The 25,774-nt window shown below is 43.5% G+C and overlaps 1 protein-coding gene across 1 annotated transcript in view; it reads right to left on the minus strand.

Moving 5' to 3' along the window:
* The window catches only part of LOC124001151 (prostaglandin E2 receptor EP2 subtype-like), a 44,437-nt gene extending 19,195 nt beyond the window's left edge, over nucleotides 1–25,242 (minus strand). The window contains exon 1 of the mRNA XM_046307748.1: nucleotides 23,943–25,242. Within this exon, the coding sequence (XP_046163704.1) occupies nucleotides 23,943–24,758 (816 nt within the window). The 5' untranslated portion in view covers nucleotides 24,759–25,242. The remainder of the gene's footprint in view (nucleotides 1–23,942) is intronic.
* Nucleotides 25,243–25,774: the final 532 nt, after the last annotated feature.

The raw sequence follows: 25,774 nt of genomic DNA on the forward strand, positions 1-25,774 counted from the left end.
TCCCACCGTACCTTTTCCGCTGTGCAATCTGGTTTCCAAGTCGGTCACGGGTGTACCTCAGCCACGCTCAAGGTACTAAACGATATCATAACCGCCATCGATAAAAGACAGTACTGTGCAGCCGTCTTCATCGACCTTGCCAAGGCTTTCGACTCGGTCAATCACCATATTCTTATCGGCAGACTCAGTAGCCTCGGTTTTTCAGATGACTACCATGCCTGGTTCACCAATTACTTTGCAGACAGAGTTCAGTGTGTCAAATCGGAGGGCATGCTGTCCGGTCCTCTGGCAGTCTCTGTGGGGGTGCCACAGGGTTCAATCCTCGGGCCGACTCTTTTTTTCTGTATATATCAATGATGTTGCTCTTGCTGCGGGCGATTCCCTGATCCACCTCTACGCAGACGACACCATTCTATATACTTCCGGCCGGTCCTTGGACACTGTGCTATCTAAACGAGCTTCAATGCCATACAACACTCCTTCCGTGGCCTCCAACTGCTCTTAAACGCTAGTAAAACCAAATGCATGCTTTTCAACCGTTCGCTGCCTGCACCCGCACGCCTGACCAGCATCACCACCCTGGATGGTTCCAACCTTGAATATGTGGACATCTATAAGTACCTAGGTGTCTGGCTCTCCTTCCATACTCATATCAAACATCTCCAATCGAAAATCAAATCAAGAGTCGGCTTTCTATTCCGCAACAAAGCCTCCTTCACTCACGCCGCCAACCTTACCCTAGTAAAACTGACTATCCTACCGATCCTCGACTTCGGCAATGTCATCTACAAAATTGCTTCCAACACTCTACTCAGCAAACTGGATGCAGTTTATCACTGTGCCATCCGTTTAGTCACTAAAGCACCTTATACCGCCCACCACTGCGACTTGTACGCTCTAGTCGGCTGGCCCTCGCTACATATTCGTCACCAGGCCCACTGGCTCCAGGTCATCTACAAGTCCATGCTAGGTAAAGCTCCGCCTTATCTCAGTTCACTGGTCACGATGGCAACACCCTTCCGTAGCACGCGCTCCAGCAGGTGTATCTCACTGATCAGCCCTAAAGCCAACACCTCATTTGGCCGCCTTTCGTTCCAGTTCTCTGCTGCCTGAGACTGGAACGAATTGCAAAAATCGCTGAAGTTGGAGACTTTTATCTCCCTCACCAACTTCAAACATCTGCTATCTGAGCAGCTAACTGATCGCTGCAGCTGTACATAGTCTATCGGCAAATAGCCCACCCATTTCTACCTACCTCATCCCCATACTGTTTTTTATTTATTTACTTTTCTGCTCTTTTGCACACCAATATCTCTACCTGTACATGACCATCTGATCATTTATCACTCCAGTGTTAATCTGAAAAATTGTAATTATTCGCCTACCTCCTCATGCCTTTTGCACACAATGTATATAGACTCCACTTTTTTTTCCTATTGTGTTATTGACTTGTTAATTGTTTCCTCCATGTGTAACTCTGTGTTGTCTGCTCACACTGCTATGCTTTATATTGGCCAGGTCGCAGCTGCAAATGAGAACTTGTTCTCAACTAGCCTACCTGGTTAAATAAAAGGTGGAAAAAAAAATTAGTGCCACCCTTCAGCTCCACTCAACCCCTCCCATCTATCTCTCAACATCATCCATTTCGGATTTCTATTTGCCATATATATTTTTCAACTGTGCTGTGATGCTTCACAAAATAATTGAACCTTCCTTATTCTCATAGCTTCTACAGATTGTAAATTAAAAATAAACATTTTTGCTAAAATAATTATTATATTATTGATTGATTATGTCTTTTCAAATCACCCAGTATTGCTATCTGTAGCGTTAGTTCTAGGCAAATGTTGCAATTCTTCAGCCATTCCTGGAACAATACCAAAATATATTATCTAATGACTGCATCCTCACAGCAGAATCTGCAGAGCTGGGAAGATTGTATCCCCCATATATATAACATTCTATTAGTTGCAAGAATTTTGTATAGTAATTTAAATTGAAAAAAGTTTCCCCCCTTTGCTGCTATAACATCCTCCCCTCTTCTGGGAAGGCTTTCCACTAGATGTTGGAACATCGATCCGGGGACTTGTTTCCATTCAGCCACAAGAGCATTAGTGAGGTCGGCCACTGATGTTGGGTGATTAGGGCTGCCAAACCCAGATTGGTCCGTTGGACTACCAGATGGTGAAGCGTGATTCATCACTCCAGAGAAAGCGTTTCTACTGCTCCAGAGTCCAATGGCGGCGAGCTTTACACCACTCCAGCCGACACTTGGCATTGTGCATGGTGAATCTTAGGCTTGTGTGCGGCTGCTCGGCCATGGAAACCCATTTCATGAAGCTACCGACGAACAGTTCTTGTGCTGACGTTGCTTCCAGAGGCAGTTTGGAACTCTGTAGTGAGGGTTGCAACCAAGGAAAGACGATTTGTATGTGCTACACGCTTCAGCAGTTGACGGTCCCATTCTGTGAGCTTGTGTGGCCTTATCAGTTCGTGGCTGAGCCGTTGTTGCTCCTAGATGTTTCCAATTCACAATAACAGCACTTACTTTTGACCGGAGCAGCTCTAGTAGAGCAGAAATTTGACGCACTGACTTGTTGGAAAGGTGGCATCCTATGACGGTGCCACGTTGACAGTCACTGAGCTCTTCAGTATGGCCAATCTACTGCTAATGTTTGTCTATGGAGATTGCATGGCTTAGTGCTCGATTGTATACACCCGTCAGCAACAGAATCCACTAATTTGAAGGGGTGTCCACATACGTTTGTATATATAGTGTGTATCTGTTCCAGAGCTTGTAATGGATTACAACAAGAAAATGGGCTGGGTTTTCCATCTCAACCAACTGAGGATCTATTACAATGTTGGATGCACAGGCAGAAAATGGTGGAAGTATGTGTTTTGAAAGGATGCTCAATATTGCCATCATAACATGTAGCAAACAGTTACAGTTGAAGTCGGAAGTTTACATACACCTTAGCCAAATACATTTAAACTCAGTTTTTCCACAATTCCTGACATTTAATCCTAGTAAAAAGTCCCTGTCTTAGGTCAGTTAGGATCACCACTTTATTTTAAGAATGTGAAATAGAGAGATTTATTTATTTCAGCTATGATTTCTTTCATCACATTCTCAGTGGGTGAGAAGTTTACATAGACTAAATTATTATTTGGTAGCATTGCCTTTAAATTGTTTAACTTGGGTGAAACGTTTCGGGTAGCCTTCCACAAGCTTCCCACAATAAGTTGGGTGAATTTTGGCCCATTCCTCCTGACAGAGCTGGTGTAACTGGGTTAGGTTTGTAGGCCTCCTTGCTCACACACGCTTTTTCAGTTCTGCCCACATTTTTTAATAGGATTGAGGTCAGGGATTTGTGATGGCCACTCCAATACCTTGACTTTGTTGTCCTTAACCATTTTGCCACAACTTTGGAAGTATGCTTGGGGTCATTGTCCATTTGGAAGACCCATTTGCGACCAAGCTTTAACTTCCTGACTGATGTCTTTAGATGTTGCTTCAATATACACTATCCACATAATTGTCATGATGCCATATATTTTATAAAGTGCACCAGTCCCTCCTGCAGCAAAGCACCCCCACAACATGACGCTGCCACCCCGTGCTTCACGGTTGGGACGGTGTTGTTCGGCTTGCAAGCCTCCCCCTTTTTCCTCCAAACATAATGATGGTCATTATGGCCAAACAGTTCTATTTTTGTTTCATCAGACCAGAGGACATTTCTCCAAAAAGTATGATCTTTGTCCCCATGTGCAGTTGCAAACCGTAGTCTGGCTTTTTTTTAATGGCGGGTTTGGAGCAGGGACTTCTTCCTTATTGAGCGGCCTTTCAGGTTATGTTGATATAGGACTCGTTTTACTGTGGATATAGATACTTTTGTACCTGTTTCCTCCAGCATCTTCACAAGGTCCTTTGCTGTTGTTCTGGGATTGATTTGAACTTTTCGCACCAAAGTGCGTTCATCTCCAGGAGACAGAATGCGTCTCCTTCCTGAGCGGTATGATGGCTGCGTGGTCCCATGGTGTTTGTACCTGCGTACTATTGGTAAATAGCATTGGTAAATAGCTCCCAAGGATGAACCAGACTTGTGGAGGTCTACTTTTTTTTCTGGGGTTTTGGCTGATTTCTTTTGATGTCAAGCAAAGAGGCACTGAGTTTGAAGGTAGGCCTTGAAATACATCCACAGGTACACCTCCAATTGACTCAAATGATGTCAATTAGTCAATCAGAAGCTTCAAAGCCATGACACCATTTTCTGGAATTGTCCAAGCTGTTTAAAGGCACAGTCAACTCAGTGTATGTAAACTTCTGACCCACTGGAATAGTGATACAGTGAAAAAATCTGTCTGTAAACGGTTTTTGGAAAAATTTGTGGAGTGGTTGAAAAACAAGTTTTAATGACTCCAACCTAAGTGTATATAAACTTCCGACTTCAACTGTACATGACCCACAGCATGGTCAAACAAGGTTATGTTTCCAACATTTTCGGACTACTAAACAACTATTGATTTAGAACCACAGCGAGTTACCGCAAATCGCAAAGAAAACAGGAGCTGCCTTCACTAATCAACGTCATCTAATCACCTATGCTTGGTATAAAACAGTGACAACTAAAAGATACCAAAAACGATTTAGTCCAATCAGCATAAGCTAAATATGATGTGGCTGTCCATGGTACTGATTTGTGTGATTGTGTTCGTGCAAGTAGAAAAAAACATGTTGACTCACCCTGCCAATGCCATCCTCCTCTTTCATGTTGCCTAAAACAGTCTATGACTCTGTTATACAGTCAACATTTTTAGTTCTTGTTGTCCTAGGGTACTTGGCTAAATGACTTGCTCGCTAGCCTAACTTCCTTTCATGTGCAACGATACGCCACGTTAACATTAGCCTACTACATCTTGTGGTTGTTGATCTTCATCCTCTCAGGCCAGGGGCAGAAAGGCCACATCACAACGAAATGCAACAATTAAAAAATGCTGTCAATAATGACATTTGGCTTGTGATGTGATTGGTCTGAAGCCAAATCCAAACTGGCTTCCCTTGACAATTTTTTTTATCAAGGGAAGCCAAATACTTGCTGGCTTCCCTTGCATTCGATGCTACAGGCGGCAACAATGTCATACTCTTTTTGATCAGACAGCATCAGATGCTAAGACAGAGGGGCACTGTTTCGTTCACTCGGATGGATGCTTTCTCCGCTGAGATACATTTCCTTCAATTTGCAGACTGAATGTATGAAAGGCTGAATGTATGAAACAAAACACATTGTGTTTTGTTCTTGGTATAGTTTCTTGGTAAATTCTTCCTTTGCCATCCATGAATATACGCCACTGATAGAAACGCATTGGGCGTATTTTTGACAGATATTCTTAAGAATATTACAAGGTTAAAGAAGGAACCTTAAACCTCTTAGATGTAAAGTCCCCTGTTTTGTGGACATGTGTGGTTCTGGTACTGGTTTCAACTGACATTTTTCAGTTTCGACCGACGCCCAAGATTGAAATGGCTTGCATTGAGCGGTAGCCATGATTCTCATGGACACAGGAGTATGTCTGACACCACATGAAGCTGGGATGTCCCTCCAACCATTATAATTTGCTCTTCCGACTGCCCATCAACTCCTGGCTGAACTTTATGTCACAGCCACTAACAACAATATGCCTGGTAACCCAGCAGGAGATTGCGGTTTCGTCGCTGTTACACATTCAGAGATCGATTCATAGCCATTCATATAAAATAATTCATAGACTTTAAATGAACACCACTTTCTGTTTGTCATAGACGGAAATTATTAATATGAAAGACGGGTTCCTAACAAGTTCAGGAAGCCAAGCTAGAGCTCTGTGATATGTTCACAGCGATGGGGGCAGACGGTTTGATCAAGAGAGACCTTTAGAAAATATGCACATTTTCTCTAACACTCAATACACAAATATGTATTTTTTTTCCTCAAAAGTAACTACACTTATGCAATGTATAACTATTTTTTTTACCAGAGAGGTGAGATTTGATCCTTTCTTGGAGTATTTAGCATTGCTAGTTATTTTTTATGGCCCTCGTGATAAATAATTACGTTTGGGGAGTGCGTAGATTATATGTTTGATTACATTTAAGAGGTTTTAAGGTTAATTTAAGAACCCATACTCTGCCATCAGTTTGTTTTTAAACATTTGTAGACTTCAGGTGTGCTTTTGAGAACCCTTTTCAAAAGAGTGGTTCGCTTTGGAACCAGCAGTGCGCTCGTGATTAAAGGGCGCTTGTATGTATAATTCGAATGGAGACTGTTGGTTCAAAGACGCACTGGAGGCGGGAAGTGCACGGATGGTTGGAGGCAAGACAGGTGAGAGACGACTTGCAACGGATCGACGTGAAAGGTGGGTAAATGTTAACTATTCACTAGCTAACAATAATAATTCAAATTATTATCAAAAAACAGTACAATCAAATTAAATGTTATTTGTCACATGCACATGCACCGAATACAACAGGTATTACCTTAAAGTGAAATGCTTACTTATACAAGCCCTTAACCGGCAATGCAGTTAAGAAAAATAAGTGTTAAGTAAAGAATAAAATAGAAAAACAATAAATAATTAAAGAGCAACAATAAAATAATAGTAATGAGCCTATATACAGGGGGTACCGGTACCCCCGCACAGGTTAGTCGAGGTAATACGTACATGTAGGTAAAGTGACTCCATAGATAATAAACAGAGTAGCATCAGAGTAAAAATGGGGGTGAGGGGGGTTAATGCAAATAGTCCAGATAATCAAAAGGCTAACTGCTCAGGAGTCTTATGGCTTGGGGGTAGAAGCTGTTTAGAAGCCTCTTGGAACTAGACTTGGCGCTCCAGGTACCGCTTGCCGTGTGGTAGCAGAGAGAACAGTCTGACTAGCATGGCTGGAGTCTTTGGCAATTTTTAGGGTCTTCCTCTGACACCACCTGGTATAGAGGTCCTGGATGGCAGGAAGATTGGCCCCAGTGATATACTGGGCCATACGTTTTGCCACATAAACTGAAATTAGGAAAACATATTAGAAGTTTAGCAAGCAGGAAATGGAAGTGTGATTTCTGCATAGTCTACGTTGTTGAGAATTTGGGTGCTGTGAGAAACTCAACCTAGATTGGGTCATCTGTGTGTGTGTGTGTGTGTGTGTGTGTGTGTGTGTGTGTGTGTGTGTGTGTGTGTGTGTGTGTGTGTGTGTGTGTGTGTGTGTGTGTGTGTGTGTGTGTGTGTGTGTGTGTGTGTGTGTGTGTGTGTGTGTGTGTGTGTGTGTGTGTGTGTGTGTGTGTGTGTCTTACCTGTTTATGGAGGCTATGTTAAACTTGCAACACAGGATACTGAGTTGTAAACTTGACTAAATATTTTAAACCCATGATAGACTCTCTCACCATCTCTTTCCATCCTCCTCCCTTTAGTCCTTGTCTTATCCTGCCCCTGTTCAGTTAAGTTGTAGAGAGTTTAGGAGCTGTGATAGAGAAATGTATCAACCTCCACAAACAGGTAAGACATGTTATGTTAAACTGTTAAACTGTTAAACTTGACAAAAAGGAGAATAAATAAATCACATTAGTGAGATGCATTTAATATTGAATACTCATGTTGTGTTTGTGTCTAATTTACAGTATGTCTTTCTGGATGGTGCATTGGGGTGGCCTGTTTGGTACTCAGTATTTCAGACCAAAGCAAGATGATGTTTAAAGCTCACTATGGATTTACAAACATATAAAGTATTTGGATGTATTTGCACTGTGATTGTGTGTTCTGTACACGGAGAATATTTGTCTTTTCCAATACTAACTAAATGTCGCTCATTCAAATGTACCAGACGGGAAGGGATATGTATAAATTCTTCAATTTTCCTACTCACATGAATTCACACACTAATAACATTTTAACACCATTGTTCATACCCAGATCATAATGTGCTGGCTTGGGTATTTTCTTCTCACATTGTAAATTCCATCACATTTCCAGCAGCATAACAAGACCAGTAAATCATCTCCAATTGATTTTAATTTTGGAAATATGTTCCGAAGTATTCCCATGCATTATAGAGAGACACATGATCTTATAAAAACGCAAGCAAGGTTTGAAATGATTAGGTTAAATATTCTATCTGTTTGGCCTTCTTGCGGTCAATTTGCAATCTTCAAATGATTTGTAATCATGTTCCCGCCCCCCAACCATCCACTTAAGAGTAGAAGAAAAAAAGAATAAAAAGAAGAATTACATTTAAAAATCGTCCTGCGGTGAATCTTGTTGATTATCCCTGCTTCATAATATTCTAATCCTGCCTTTTTTATTACACAAGGTCAATGCAGCCATTTTGTTCCTCCCCTACCTCCTCAAAGAAGATAAAAGTGGGCTGTATACCATCTGATCATTTATCACTCCAGTGTTAATCTGAAAAATTGTAATTATTCGCCTACCTCCTCATGCCTTTTGCACACAATGTATATAGACTCCACTTTTTTTTCCTATTGTGTTATTGACTTGTTAATTGTTTCCTCCATGTGTAACTCTGTGTTGTCTGCTCACACTGCTATGCTTTATATTGGCCAGGTCGCAGCTGCAAATGAGAACTTGTTCTCAACTAGCCTACCTGGTTAAATAAAAGGTGGAAAAAAAAATTAGTGCCACCCTTCAGCTCCACTCAACCCCTCCCATCTATCTCTCAACATCATCCATTTCGGATTTCTATTTGCCATATATATTTTTCAACTGTGCTGTGATGCTTCACAAAATAATTGAACCTTCCTTATTCTCATAGCTTCTACAGATTGTAAATTAAAAATAAACATTTTTGCTAAAATAATTATTATATTATTGATTGATTATGTCTTTTCAAATCACCCAGTATTGCTATCTGTAGCGTTAGTTCTAGGCAAATGTTGCAATTCTTCAGCCATTCCTGGAACAATACCAAAATATATTATCTAATGACTGCATCCTCACAGCAGAATCTGCAGAGCTGGGAAGATTGTATCCCCCATATATATAACATTCTATTAGTTGCAAGAATTTTGTATAGTAATTTAAATTGAAAAAAGTTTCCCCCCTTTGCTGCTATAACATCCTCCCCTCTTCTGGGAAGGCTTTCCACTAGATGTTGGAACATCGATCCGGGGACTTGTTTCCATTCAGCCACAAGAGCATTAGTGAGGTCGGCCACTGATGTTGGGTGATTAGGGCTGCCAAACCCAGATTGGTCCGTTGGACTACCAGATGGTGAAGCGTGATTCATCACTCCAGAGAAAGCGTTTCTACTGCTCCAGAGTCCAATGGCGGCGAGCTTTACACCACTCCAGCCGACACTTGGCATTGTGCATGGTGAATCTTAGGCTTGTGTGCGGCTGCTCGGCCATGGAAACCCATTTCATGAAGCTACCGACGAACAGTTCTTGTGCTGACGTTGCTTCCAGAGGCAGTTTGGAACTCTGTAGTGAGGGTTGCAACCAAGGAAAGACGATTTGTATGTGCTACACGCTTCAGCAGTTGACGGTCCCATTCTGTGAGCTTGTGTGGCCTTATCAGTTCGTGGCTGAGCCGTTGTTGCTCCTAGATGTTTCCAATTCACAATAACAGCACTTACTTTTGACCGGAGCAGCTCTAGTAGAGCAGAAATTTGACGCACTGACTTGTTGGAAAGGTGGCATCCTATGACGGTGCCACGTTGACAGTCACTGAGCTCTTCAGTATGGCCAATCTACTGCTAATGTTTGTCTATGGAGATTGCATGGCTTAGTGCTCGATTGTATACACCCGTCAGCAACAGAATCCACTAATTTGAAGGGGTGTCCACATACGTTTGTATATATAGTGTGTATCTGTTCCAGAGCTTGTAATGGATTACAACAAGAAAATGGGCTGGGTTTTCCATCTCAACCAACTGAGGATCTATTACAATGTTGGATGCACAGGCAGAAAATGGTGGAAGTATGTGTTTTGAAAGGATGCTCAATATTGCCATCATAACATGTAGCAAACAGTTACAGTTGAAGTCGGAAGTTTACATACACCTTAGCCAAATACATTTAAACTCAGTTTTTCCACAATTCCTGACATTTAATCCTAGTAAAAAGTCCCTGTCTTAGGTCAGTTAGGATCACCACTTTATTTTAAGAATGTGAAATAGAGAGATTTATTTATTTCAGCTATGATTTCTTTCATCACATTCTCAGTGGGTGAGAAGTTTACATAGACTAAATTATTATTTGGTAGCATTGCCTTTAAATTGTTTAACTTGGGTGAAACGTTTCGGGTAGCCTTCCACAAGCTTCCCACAATAAGTTGGGTGAATTTTGGCCCATTCCTCCTGACAGAGCTGGTGTAACTGGGTTAGGTTTGTAGGCCTCCTTGCTCACACACGCTTTTTCAGTTCTGCCCACATTTTTTAATAGGATTGAGGTCAGGGATTTGTGATGGCCACTCCAATACCTTGACTTTGTTGTCCTTAACCATTTTGCCACAACTTTGGAAGTATGCTTGGGGTCATTGTCCATTTGGAAGACCCATTTGCGACCAAGCTTTAACTTCCTGACTGATGTCTTTAGATGTTGCTTCAATATACACTATCCACATAATTGTCATGATGCCATATATTTTATAAAGTGCACCAGTCCCTCCTGCAGCAAAGCACCCCCACAACATGACGCTGCCACCCCCGTGCTTCACGGTTGGGACGGTGTTGTTCGGCTTGCAAGCCTCCCCCTTTTTCCTCCAAACATAATGATGGTCATTATGGCCAAACAGTTCTATTTTTGTTTCATCAGACCAGAGGACATTTCTCCAAAAAGTATGATCTTTGTCCCCATGTGCAGTTGCAAACCGTAGTCTGGCTTTTTTTTAATGGCGGGTTTGGAGCAGGGACTTCTTCCTTATTGAGCGGCCTTTCAGGTTATGTTGATATAGGACTCGTTTTACTGTGGATATAGATACTTTTGTACCTGTTTCCTCCAGCATCTTCACAAGGTCCTTTGCTGTTGTTCTGGGATTGATTTGAACTTTTCGCACCAAAGTGCGTTCATCTCCAGGAGACAGAATGCGTCTCCTTCCTGAGCGGTATGATGGCTGCGTGGTCCCATGGTGTTTGTACCTGCGTACTATTGGTAAATAGCATTGGTAAATAGCTCCCAAGGATGAACCAGACTTGTGGAGGTCTACTTTTTTCTGGGGTTTTGGCTGATTTCTTTTGATGTCAAGCAAAGAGGCACTGAGTTTGAAGGTAGGCCTTGAAATACATCCACAGGTACACCTCCAATTGACTCAAATGATGTCAATTAGTCAATCAGAAGCTTCAAAGCCATGACACCATTTTCTGGAATTGTCCAAGCTGTTTAAAGGCACAGTCAACTCAGTGTATGTAAACTTCTGACCCACTGGAATAGTGATACAGTGAAAAAATCTGTCTGTAAACGGTTTTTGGAAAAATTTGTGGAGTGGTTGAAAAACAAGTTTTAATGACTCCAACCTAAGTGTATATAAACTTCCGACTTCAACTGTACATGACCCACAGCATGGTCAAACAAGGTTATGTTTCCAACATTTTCGGACTACTAAACAACTATTGATTTAGAACCACAGCGAGTTACCGCAAATCGCAAAGAAAACAGGAGCTGCCTTCACTAATCAACGTCATCTAATCACCTATGCTTGGTATAAAACAGTGACAACTAAAAGATACCAAAAACGATTTAGTCCAATCAGCATAAGCTAAATATGATGTGGCTGTCCATGGTACTGATTTGTGTGATTGTGTTCGTGCAAGTAGAAAAAAACATGTTGACTCACCCTGCCAATGCCATCCTCCTCTTTCATGTTGCCTAAAACAGTCTATGACTCTGTTATACAGTCAACATTTTTAGTTCTTGTTGTCCTAGGGTACTTGGCTAAATGACTTGCTCGCTAGCCTAACTTCCTTTCATGTGCAACGATACGCCACGTTAACATTAGCCTACTACATCTTGTGGTTGTTGATCTTCATCCTCTCAGGCCAGGGGCAGAAAGGCCACATCACAACGAAATGCAACAATTAAAAAATGCTGTCAATAATGACATTTGGCTTGTGATGTGATTGGTCTGAAGCCAAATCCAAACTGGCTTCCCTTGACAATTTTTTTTATCAAGGGAAGCCAAATACTTGCTGGCTTCCCTTGCATTCGATGCTACAGGCGGCAACAATGTCATACTCTTTTTGATCAGACAGCATCAGATGCTAAGACAGAGGGGCACTGTTTCGTTCACTCGGATGGATGCTTTCTCCGCTGAGATACATTTCCTTCAATTTGCAGACTGAATGTATGAAAGGCTGAATGTATGAAACAAAACACATTGTGTTTTGTTCTTGGTATAGTTTCTTGGTAAATTCTTCCTTTGCCATCCATGAATATACGCCACTGATAGAAACGCATTGGGCGTATTTTTGACAGATATTCTTAAGAATATTACAAGGTTAAAGAAGGAACCTTAAACCTCTTAGATGTAAAGTCCCCTGTTTTGTGGACATGTGTGGTTCTGGTACTGGTTTCAACTGACATTTTTCAGTTTCGACCGACGCCCAAGATTGAAATGGCTTGCATTGAGCGGTAGCCATGATTCTCATGGACACAGGAGTATGTCTGACACCACATGAAGCTGGGATGTCCCTCCAACCATTATAATTTGCTCTTCCGACTGCCCATCAACTCCTGGCTGAACTTTATGTCACAGCCACTAACAACAATATGCCTGGTAACCCAGCAGGAGATTGCGGTTTCGTCGCTGTTACACATTCAGAGATCGATTCATAGCCATTCATATAAAATAATTCATAGACTTTAAATGAACACCACTTTCTGTTTGTCATAGACGGAAATTATTAATATGAAAGACGGGTTCCTAACAAGTTCAGGAAGCCAAGCTAGAGCTCTGTGATATGTTCACAGCGATGGGGGCAGACGGTTTGATCAAGAGAGACCTTTAGAAAATATGCACATTTTCTCTAACACTCAATACACAAATATGTATTTTTTTTCCTCAAAAGTAACTACACTTATGCAATGTATAACTATTTTTTTTACCAGAGAGGTGAGATTTGATCCTTTCTTGGAGTATTTAGCATTGCTAGTTATTTTTTATGGCCCTCGTGATAAATAATTACGTTTGGGGAGTGCGTAGATTATATGTTTGATTACATTTAAGAGGTTTTAAGGTTAATTTAAGAACCCATACTCTGCCATCAGTTTGTTTTTAAACATTTGTAGACTTCAGGTGTGCTTTTGAGAACCCTTTTCAAAAGAGTGGTTCGCTTTGGAACCAGCAGTGCGCTCGTGATTAAAGGGCGCTTGTATGTATAATTCGAATGGAGACTGTTGGTTCAAAGACGCACTGGAGGCGGGAAGTGCACGGATGGTTGGAGGCAAGACAGGTGAGAGACGACTTGCAACGGATCGACGTGAAAGGTGGGTAAATGTTAACTATTCACTAGCTAACAATAATAATTCAAATTATTATCAAAAAACAGTACAATCAAATTAAATGTTATTTGTCACATGCACATGCACCGAATACAACAGGTATTACCTTAAAGTGAAATGCTTACTTATACAAGCCCTTAACCGGCAATGCAGTTAAGAAAAATAAGTGTTAAGTAAAGAATAAAATAGAAAAACAATAAATAATTAAAGAGCAACAATAAAATAATAGTAATGAGCCTATATACAGGGGGTACCGGTACCCCCGCACAGGTTAGTCGAGGTAATACGTACATGTAGGTAAAGTGACTCCATAGATAATAAACAGAGTAGCATCAGAGTAAAAATGGGGGTGAGGGGGGTTAATGCAAATAGTCCAGATAATCAAAAGGCTAACTGTCATGCAGGTGAAAGAGGACCCAAACGCGACTTAACAGAAACAGAGTTTATTAAAGTCCAAAACGGAATAACAGAAATCCTCTAGATTTGTAGAGGGGAAAACAACTGGAGAAGCGGCCACAGACTGCAGGTCGCTCCGGGTAGGCGCAGGCCGTAGTCGACTGAGACACCTGCTCACACGCAGCATCTGATGAAGGCACAAAACACGACAGGACAGGGTGATACACAATCACGGCAAAAACACGACAGGACAGGGCGAAACGCAATCACAGCATGGTGAATACAATACAAGGAACCGACGGAACAGGAACGGATCACAAAGGAATAAATAGGGACTCTAATCAGGGGAAAGGATCGGGAACAGGTGTGGGAAGACTAAATGATGATTAGGGGAATAGGAACAGCTGGGAGCAGGAACGGAACGACAGAGAGAAGAGAGAGCGAGAGAGTGAGAGAGGGAGGGGGAGAGAGAGGGATAGAACCAAACAAGACCAGCAGAGGGAAACGAATAGCATGGGGAGCACAGGGACAAGACATGACAATAAATGACAAACATGACAGTACCCCCCACTCACCGGCGCCTCCTGGCGCACTCGAGGAGGAATCCTGGCGGCAACGGAGGAAATCATCGATGAGCGAACGGTCCAGCACGTCCCGAGACGGAACCCAACTCCTCTCCTCAGGACCGTAACCCTCCCAATCCACTAGGTATTGGTGACCCCGTCCCCGAGAACGCATGTCCATAATCTTATGTACCTTGTAAATAGGTGCGCTCTCGACAAGGACGGGAGGGGGGGGAGGGAAGACGAACGGGGGTGCGAAGAAAGGGCTTAACACAGGAGACATGGAAGACAGGATGGACGCGACGAAGATGTCGCGGAAGAAGCAGTCGCACAGCGACAGGATTGACGACCTGGGAGACACGGAACGGACCAATGAACCGCGGAGTCAACTTACGAGAAGCTGTCGTAAGAGGAAGGTTGCGAGTGGAAAGCCACACTCTCTGGCCGCAACAATACCTTGGACTCTTAATCCTGCGTTTATTGGCGGCTCTCACCGTCTGTGCCCTGTAACGGCAAAGTGCAGACCTCACCCTCCTCCAGGTGCGCTCACAACGTTGGACAAACGCTTGAGCGGAGGGAACGCTGGACTCGGCAAGCTGGGATGAGAACAGAGGAGGCTGGTAACCCAGACTACTCTGAAACGGAGATAACCCGGTAGCAGACGAAGGAAGCGAATTGTGAGCGTATTCTGCCCAGGGAGCTGTTCTGCCCAAGACGCAGGGTTTCTGAAAGAAAGGCTGCGTAGTATGCGACCAATCGTCTGATTGGCCCTCTCTGCTTGACCGTTAGACTGGGGATGAAACCCGGAAGAGAGACTGACGGACGCACCAATCAAACGACAGAACTCCCTCCAAAACTGTGACGTGAATTGCGGGCCTCTGTCTGAAACGGCGTCTAACGGGAGGCCATGAATTCTGAATACATTCTCAATAATGATTTGTGCCGTCTCCTTAGCGGAAGGAAGTTTAGCGAGGGGAATGAAATGTGCCGCCTTAGAGAACCTATCGACAACCGTCAGAATCACAGTCTTCCCCGCAGACAAAGGCAGACCGGTAATGAAGTCTAAGGCAATGTGAGACCATGGTCGAGAAGGAATGGGGAGCGGTCTGAGACGACCGGCAGGAGGAGAGTTACCCGACTTAGTCTGCGCGCAGTCCGAACAAGCAGCCACGAAACGGCGCGTGTCACGCTCCTGAGTCGGCCACCAAAAGCGCTGGCGAATAGACGCAAGAGTGCCTCGAACACCGGGATGACCAGCTAACTTGGCAGAGTGAGCCCACTGAAGAACAGCCAGACAGTGGAAACAGGAACGAAAAGGAGGTTACTAGGACAAGCGCGCGGCGACGCAGTGTGCGTGAGTGCTTGCTTAACCTGTCTTTCAATTCCCCAGACTGTTAACCCGACAACACGCCCATAAGGAAGAATCCCCTCGGGATCAGTAGAAGCCACAGAAGAACTAAACAGACGGGATAAGGCATCAGGCTTGGTGTTCTTGCTACCCGGACGGTAAGAAATCACAAACTCGAAACGAGCGAAAAACAACGCCCAACGAGCTTGACGGGCATTAAGTCGTTTGGCAGAACGGATGTACTCAAGGTTCTTATGGTCTGTCCAAACGACAAAAGGAACGGTCGCCCCCTCCAACCACTGTCGCCATTCGCCTAGGGCTAAGCGGATGGCGAGCAGTTCACGGTTACCCACATCATAGTTGCGCTCAGATGGCGACAGGCGATGAGAAAAATAAGCGCAAGGATGAACCTTATCGTCAGACTGGAAGCGCTGGGATAGGATGGCTCCCACGCCTACCTCTGAAGCGTCAACCTCGACAATGAATTGTCTAGTGACGTCAGGAGTAACGAGGATAGGAGCGGACGTAAAACGTTCTTTTAGAAGATCAAAAGCTCCCTGGGCGGAACCGGACCACTTAAAACACGTCTTAACAGAAGTAAGAGCTGTGAGAGGGGCAGCAACTTGACCGAAATTACGAATGAAACGCCGATAGAAATTAGCGAAACCTAAAAAGCGCTGCAACTCGACACGTGACCTTGGAACGGGCCAATCACTGACAGCTTGGACCTTAGCGGAATCCATCTGAATGCCTTCAGCGGAAATAACGGAACCGAGAAAAGTAACGGAGGAGACATGAAAAGAGCACTTCTCAGCCTTTACGTAGAGACAATTCTCTAAAAGGCGCTGTAGAACACGTCGAACGTGCTGAACATGAATCTCGAGTGACGGAGAAAAAATCAGGATATCGTCAAGATAGACAAAAACAAAAATGTTCAGCATGTCTCTCAGAACATCATTAACTAATGCCTGAAAAACAGCTGGCGCATTGGCGAGACCGAACGGCAGAACCCGGTACTCAAAATGCCCTAACGGAGTGTTAAACGCCGTTTTCCACTCGTCCCCCTCTCTGATGCGCACGAGATGGTAAGCGTTACGAAGGTCCAACTTAGTAAAGCACCTGGCTCCCTGCAGAATCTCGAAGGCTGATGACATAAGGGGAAGCGGATAACGATTCTTAACCGTTATGTCATTCAGCCCTCGATAATCACGCAGGGGCGCAGAGTACCGTCCTTCTTTTTAACAAAAAGAACCCCGCCCCGGCCGGAGAAGAAGAAGGCACTATGGTACCGGCGTCAAGAGACACAGACAAATAATCCTCGAGAGCCTTACGTTCGGGAGCCGACAGAGAGTATAGTCTACCTCGAGGAGGAGTGGTCCCCGGAAGGAGATCAATACTACAATCATACGACCGGTGAGGAGGAAGGGAGTTGGCTCGGGACCGACTGAAGACCGTGCGCAGATCATGATATTCCTCCGGCACTCCTGTCAAATCGCCAGGTTCCTCCTGAGAAGTAGGAACAGAAGAAACGGGAGGGATGGCAGACATTAAACACTTCACATGACAAGAAACGTTCCAGGATAGGATAGAATTACTAGACCAATTAATAGAAGGATTATGACATACTAGCCAGGGATGACCCAAAACAACAGGTGTAAACGGTGAACGGAAAATCAAAAAGAAATAGTCTCACTGTGGTTACCAGATACTGTGAGAGTTAAAGGTAGTGTCTCAAATTTGATACTGGGAAGATGACTACCATCTAAGGCAAACATGGGCGTAGGCCTGTCTAACGGTCTGAAAGGAATGTTATGTTTCCGAACCCATGCTTCGTCCATGAAACAACCCTCAGCCCCAGAGTCAATCAAAGCACTGCATGTAGCACCCGAACCGGTCCAGCGTAGATGGACCGACATAGTAGTACAAGATCTAGATGAAGGGACCTGAGTAGTAGCGCTCACCAGTAGCCCTCCGCTTACTGATGGACTCTGGCCTCTTACTGGACATGAATTAACAAAATGTCCAGCAACTCCGCAATAGAGGCACAGGCGGTTGGTGATCCTCCGTTCCCTCTCCTTATTCGAGATGCGAATCCCTCCCAGCTGCATGGGCTCAGTCTCAAAGCCAGAGGAGGGAGATGGTTGCGATGCGGAGCAGGGAAACACCGTTGATGCGAGCTCTCTTCCACGAGCCCGGTGACGAAGATCTACCCGTCGTTCTATGCGGATGGCGAGAGCAATCAAAGAATCCACATCTGATGGAACCTCCCGGGAGAGAATCTCATCCTTAACCACTGCGTGGAGTCCCTCCAGAAAACGAGCGAGCAGCGCCGGCTCGTTCCACTCACTAGAGGCAGCAAGAGTGCGAAACTCAATGGAATAATCCGTTATGGACCGTTCACCTTGGCATAAGGAAGCCAGGGCCCTAGAAGCCTCCCCACCAAAAACTGAACGGTCAAAAACCCGAATCATCTCCTCTTTAAAGTTCTGGAATCTGTTAGAGCAATCAGCCCTTGCCTCCCAGATAGCTGTGCCCCATTCTCGAGCCCGGCCAGTAAGGAGTGAAATGACGTAAGCAACCCGAGCTCTCTCTCTAGAGTATGTGTGGGGTTGGAGAGAGAACACAATCTCACACTGCGTGAGAAAGGAGCGGCACTCAGTGGGCTGCCCGGAGTAGCAAGGTGGGTTATTAACCCTGGGTTCTGGAGGCTCGGCAGGCCAGGGAGTAACAGGTGGCACGAGACGTAGACTCTGGAACTGTCCAGAGAGGTCGGAAACCTGAGCGGCCAGGTTCTCCACGGCATGGCGAGCAGCAGACAATTCCTGCTCGTGTCTGCCGAGCATGGCTCCTTGGATCTCGACGGCAGTGTAACGAGCGTCTGAAGTCGCTGGGTCCATTCCTTGGTCGGTTCCTTCTGTCATGCAGGTGAAAGAGGACCCAAACGCGACTTAACAGAAACAGAGTTTATTAAAGTCCAAAACGGAATAACAGAAATCCTCTAGATTTGTAGAGGGGAAAACAACTGGAGAAGCGGCCACAGACTGCAGGTCGCTTCGGGTAGGCGCAGGCCGTAGTCGACTGAGACACCTGCTCACACGCAGCATCTGATGAAGGCACAAAACACGACAGGACAGGGTGATACACAATCACGGCAAAAACACGACAGGACAGGGCGAAACGCAATCACAGCATGGTGAATACAATACAAGGAACCGACGGAACAGGAACGGATCACAAAGGAATAAATAGGGACTCTAATCAGGGGAAAGGATCGGGAACAGGTGTGGGAAGACTAAATGATGATTAGGGGAATAGGAACAGCTGGGAGCAGGAACGGAACGACAGAGAGAAGAGAGAGCGAGAGAGTGAGAGAGGGAGGGGGAGAGAGAGGGATAGAACCAAACAAGACCAGCAGAGGGAAACGAATAGCATGGGGAGCACAGGGACAAGACATGACAATAAATGACAAACATGACATAACTGCTCAGGAGTCTTATGGCTTGGGGGTAGAAGCTGTTTAGAAGCCTCTTGGAACTAGACTTGGCGCTCCAGGTACCGCTTGCCGTGTGGTAGCAGAGAGAACAGTCTGACTAGCATGGCTGGAGTCTTTGGCAATTTTTAGGGTCTTCCTCTGACACCACCTGGTATAGAGGTCCTGGATGGCAGGAAGATTGGCCCCAGTGATATACTGGGCCATACGTTTTGCCACATAAACTGAAATTAGGAAAACATATTAGAAGTTTAGCAAGCAGGAAATGGAAGTGTGATTTCTGCATAGTCTACGTTGTTGAGAATTTGGGTGCTGTGAGAAACTCAACCTAGATTGGGTCATCTGTGTGTGTGTGTGTGTGTGTGTGTGTGTGTGTGTGTGTGTGTGTGTGTGTGTGTGTGTGTGTGTGTGTGTGTGTGTGTGTGTGTGTGTGTGTGTGTGTGTGTGTGTGTGTGTGTGTGTGTGTGTGTGTGTGTGTGTGTGTGTGTGTGTGTGTGTGTGTGTGTGTGTGTGTCTTACCTGTTTATGGAGGCTATGTTAAACTTGCAACACAGGATACTGAGTTGTAAACTTGACTAAATATTTTAAACCCATGATAGACTCTCTCACCATCTCTTTCCATCCTCCTCCCTTTAGTCCTTGTCTTATCCTGCCCCTGTTCAGTTAAGTTGTAGAGAGTTTAGGAGCTGTGATAGAGAAATGTATCAACCTCCACAAACAGGTAAGACATGTTATGTTAAACTGTTAAACTGTTAAACTTGACAAAAAGGAGAATAAATAAATCACATTAGTGAGATGCATTTAATATTGAATACTCATGTTGTGTTTGTGTCTAATTTACAGTATGTCTTTCTGGATGGTGCATTGGGGTGGCCTGTTTGGTACTCAGTATTTCAGACCAAAGCAAGATGATGTTTAAAGCTCACTATGGATTTACAAACATATAAAGTATTTGGATGTATTTGCACTGTGATTGTGTGTTCTGTACACGGAGAATATTTGTCTTTTCCAATACTAACTAAATGTCGCTCATTCAAATGTACCAGACGGGGAAGGGATATGTATAAATTCTTCAATTTTCCTACTCACATGAATTCACACACTAATAACATTTTAACACCATTGTTCATACCCAGATCATAATGTGCTGGCTTGGGTATTTTCTTCTCACATTGTAAATTCCATCACATTTCCAGCAGCATAACAAGACCAGTAAATCATCTCCAATTGATTTTAATTTTGGAAATATGTTCCGAAGTATTCCCATGCATTATAGAGAGACACATGATCTTATAAAAACGCAAGCAAGGTTTGAAATGATTAGGTTAAATATTCTATCTGTTTGGCCTTCTTGCGGTCAATTTGCAATCTTCAAATGATTTGTAATCATGTTCCCGCCCCCCAACCATCCACTTAAGAGTAGAAGAAAAAAAGAATAAAAAGAAGAATTACATTTAAAAATCGTCCTGCGGTGAATCTTGTTGATTATCCCTGCTTCATAATATTCTAATCCTGCCTTTTTTATTACACAAGGTCAATGCAGCCATTTTGTTCCTCCCCTACCTCCTCAAAGAAGATAAAAGTGGGCTGTATATCACAGACAGGGTATGTATTTGCCAGCAGATGAATAAATAGATGCAAGGTTGGTAGTAATACTGTGTAAGGTGTGATCAGTTGTTAACTTACTGTTTGAAATATGACCTGAGTAAGCTTCATCTTTTTTCTTTGTTTTCTTCTTAGAGTGTGTACAATTCCCCATACATAAGAATAGAATCCCTTTGCCGGATGAGAGCCATGTACAGCTCTTCCTGGATGGAGAGCAGGTACTAACTGAAGAGCCTAACCCTAATCCTTGGAATTTATGAGGGGGGTAAATTACCAACAAATGTTGAATGGCAAACTTTTTGCTGTAGAGAGGGATAGGGAAACAAGACTTCAAAGTAACGCAAGGTCAGTTGTATAAACAGCTAAATTACTCAAATTAGAAACCACTTAGAAAGCTCTTATTCGATGTGCTAATGCTTTGTTAGTGGCTCTACAAGCCTATGAGTTGTATTATTGACCTGTGAAATATTCTCCATGTACAGTGAGGGAGAAAAAGTATTTGATCCCCTGCTGATTTTGTACATTTGCCCACTGATAAATAAATGATCAGTCTATAATTTTAATGGTAGGTTTATTTGAACAGTGAGAGACAGAATAACAACAAATAAATCCAGAAAAACGCATGTTAAAAATGCTACAAATTGATTTGCATTTTAATGAGGGAAATAATAATTTGACCCCTCTGCAAAACATGACTTAGTACTTGGTGGCAAAACCCTTGTTGGCAATCACAGAGGTCAGACGTTTCTTGTAGTTGGCCACCAGGTTTGCACACATCTCAGGAGGGATTTCATCCCACTCCTCTTTGCAGATCTTCTCCAAGTCATTAAGGTTTCAAGGCTGACATTTGGCAACTCGAACCTTCAGCTCCCTCCACAGATTTTCTATGGGATTAGGGTCTGGAGACTGGATAGGCCACTCCAGGACCTTAATGTGCTTATTTTTGAGCCACTCCTTTGTTGCCTTGGCCGTGTGTTTTGGGTCATTGTCATGCTGGAATAGCAATCGCCGACCCATTTTCAATGCCATGGATGAGGGAAGGAGGTTCTCACCCAAGATTTGACGGTACATGGCCCCGTCCATCGTCCCTTTGATGCGGTGAAGTTATCCTGTCCCCTTAGCAGAAAAACACCCCCAAAGCATAATGTTTCTACCTCCATGTTTGAAGGTGGGGATGGTGTCTTGGGGTCATGGGCAGCATTCCTCCTCCTCCAAACACAGCGAGTTGAGTTGATGCCAAAGAGCTACATTTTGTTCTCATCTGACCACAACACTTTCACCCAGTTAACCTCTGAATCATTCAGATGTTCATTGGCAAACTTCAGACGGGCATGTATATATGCTTTCTTGAGCAGGGGGACCTTGCGGGCGCTGGAGGATTTCAGTCCTTCACGGCGTAGTGTTTTACCAATTGTTTTCTTGGTGACTATGGTCCCAGCTGCCTTGAGATCATTGACAAGATCCTCCCGTGTAGTTCTGGGCTGATTCCTCACCGTTCTCATGATCATTGCAACTCCACGAGGTGAGATCTTGCATGGGGCCCAAGGCCGAGGGAGATTGACAGTTCTTTTGTGTTTCTTCCATTTGCGAATAATCGCACCAACTTTTGTCACCTTCTCACCAAGCTGCTTGGCTTGTAGCCCATTCCAGCCTTGTGTAGGTCTACAATCTTGTCCCTGACATCCTTGGCCATGGTGGAGAGGTGGAGGGTTTGGAATCTAATTGATTGATTGCTTCTGTGGACAGGTGTCTTTTATACAGGTAACAAACAGAGATTAAGAGTGTGCTCCTAATCTCAGCTCGTTACCTGTATAAAATACATCTGGGAAACAGAAATCTTTCTGATTGAGAAGAGTCAAATACTTATTTCCCTCATTAAACTGCAAATCAATTTATAACATTTTTGACATGCGGTTTTCTGGATTATTTTGTTGTTATTCTGTCTCTCACTGTTCAAATAAGCCTACCATTAAAATGATAGACTGATCATTTCTTTGTCAGTGGGCAAACGTACAAAATCAGCAGAGGATTAAATACTTTTTTCCCTCAATGTATCTAAACAAATCATTTTTATCGGTAAGATTAGTATTGTGATTGGTATGGTTGATAACAATAACTATTATTGTATTTTTAGTATAGGTTCCTATCTTGTTGATACATGATCAAATATGAATGTTCATCAACGGTTGACATTGTATCAGGGATGCAAACTGGTGAGGGTCCAAAAAGGTAACAAAGAATGTAGGCTGTAGGCTGTTTTGGTTATTTGGATCTCCATTCGCCTTTTGTTTACTGCTTTTTGTTTTACTGTTAATTGATGAGAAAGCCAGAGTTCCCTCCCCTCTGACATTCTCCAATGGGTTTTGAGAAGGGGCGAGAAGAGGACACGAGGAGCATGCAACTTAGATTCTTCCAGGGAGAATATCTGTCTGCGCCTCTCTTTTATAGCTAAATGGGTGATACACTCTGCGCCTGGATACTTTTCGTCAGACCCCCCCAAAACGTTTTAATTTTTTTCTTTTATACAAATCTACACAATTCACACGGATGACCTATTTTGAGATCAAAATGTTGAATATCACTGAACAATGGCAGGTTTGTATCCCTGAGTACTTAATTGACTAACACTGATATTTTTCTGCACAATTGAATCAAGCAACATTTTATTTCTCAATTGATAGGCGATAGTTACACTCTTTTAAAAAATGTTCCTGGAGGCACCTTTAGGGGTTCTTCAGATTGAAACACCAGCAGAACACCTAAAGGGCCTCCAGGAACCTTTTCCCCGAGGAACCTTTTAAAAAGTTACTCAAAGAACATCTAGGGTATTAAAGTTTCTGTAGGAACCTTTTATGTATTATATTATGAATAATAGTAGTAATAATCATAACAAGAATAATAATAAAATATCATGGAGTGGCAAACCTGTAAAGTCACAGATTCATTGTATTGACTTTGAGAAGGTAATAGAAATACAAATATGCAATCAATACATTTAAGGCCCCCCCGGAGTAAAACAGACGAATAGTATAACTTAGAAAAACAATTGTTTAACTTACCACCAGAGGAAGGGAGCAAATCACGAATATCACCGTCATGAACACCAGTACTATAAGATGTTCGACCTCTTCGGCCATGGAGAGGACTCTCCGGTCCTTCTTACTCCGAGTTGTCACGGATCCCCCGTTTAGTTTGCGCCTCCGGTACATCAAAACCAGGTGGAATACGACAAAGCCGTTACAAGCCGCTATAGCGAGGACTAGGATGAGCATAACGGTTGCGTAAAGGACTGGATAAACTCGGTCTTCCGGCATTAACGGATTCATGTCAATGAAGCACCACGTCCCCGGGCAATACTGCACGTAGTCCCCAAAACCCAAAAAGGGCATGAGGCAAAACACCCCGCAAACTAAATAGATGAATGGAATGGTGATGTATCCACAACGTTTGGTGACATGCCGCCCGTAGAAGTATGGACACCCAATGGAAAGGCATCGCTCAAGTGCCATTGCGAAGAGGACAGATAACGTGGCCAAGCTGAAAAAAGTCATACAGAATCCAAAATACTCACACATTGCGGGAGGGTTACTGTCAATCATAGAAATAATGGTGGTGTTAAAGGAGTAGGCTGCCAGGACGAAAGGACTGACCAGACAGGTGCCCATCAAGTCAGTGACAACCAGCGTGGTGACCAGGACGTGGAAGAGCGACAGTCGCTGCCGGCTCTTGTCCTTCCTGCGACGGATCTCCAGAAGGATCAAAGCGGCCAAGTTCCCTATCACTCCGGCAGAGAACATTATTGCACTTATGCGCGGGTTCCCATTGTCGATGTGCAGGTTGCTGTGGCATGGGTCCTTCTCGGTGTCGTTTGCCATAGGAAGAGTTTTGCCTTCGTCCAAGACTTCAGTGCTGATTGGGTGAGATTCCAAAACGATTCACTGTTCCTGAGAATAAAACAGTGCTTTTGTTTCAGCACTTCACAAATAAAAAGCACAAAGTGAAGTATGCCAACTTCTATTCCTCTTATGAAATAAAGTTTGTGCCTTTGTTTTACTTTGCTGTGATCCGGAGCTTGTGATGCGAGGACATGCTACAAGTTAATCGAGTAAGGAGCCGCGCGCTTTCTCTCTCCACCTTTTCTTCATACAACTCTGGCGAAGTCTTGATTCACAAAATATAGGCACCCTTTGCGCTGCTTCTATATTGTTTCCTGTCCAGAGAAAAAAATGACAAAAAAAGTCCGAACCAGCCTATGTGTAGTCATTCCGTACATTATTTAAGGGTCTATGTTTTGCCGGCGTTTGCTTTTCTTTGGTAAGGATAAACGCGGATGTTCTGCGTCTGTGAGCCATGGGTTCCTCTCCCTGAATGAGCTGTTTGAGCGAAGTAATGCAGGGACGTCATCGATATGTCGACACACCCTCTCCTCCAATACAGAGGTGGAAAGATTTTATTCAGAAGAGTGGCACACTCAAGCACAGTTGGAGCTGTTTGAGATGAATGTCATGGTAATGTGAATTACTCTTATTCAATGCATTTTAACATGGTCTGTATGTTTTGGAAGTTCTTATTTCTATTTCATTGATGACTAGCCTAGTTATATTTTATAGTCAATAGAGGGGATTAAATTAGATTAATTAAATTACCCTTGAAGCCTTTTACTTAATCAAAGTATGACTATAACCTAATCTATATAGCCTCATAATTAAGCGAAAAGTCCTGAACTGCTTGGTTTACAAAACTGCAAATCAGAAGTCATGTGCAAAGGGAAACATAATAAATTGTTTTGACTTGAGTCATCATTTGACTTCTGAGAGAACAGAGAATAGTATTTTTTACTTTTAATGATGCCCAAGCGACCATATTCCCTCCAGTGTGCCCCTTTCCTGCT

The sequence above is a fragment of the Oncorhynchus gorbuscha genome, linkage group LG17, assembly GCF_021184085.1.
Source record: "Oncorhynchus gorbuscha isolate QuinsamMale2020 ecotype Even-year linkage group LG17, OgorEven_v1.0, whole genome shotgun sequence".
NCBI classification, from domain to species: domain Eukaryota; kingdom Metazoa; phylum Chordata; class Actinopteri; order Salmoniformes; family Salmonidae; genus Oncorhynchus; species Oncorhynchus gorbuscha.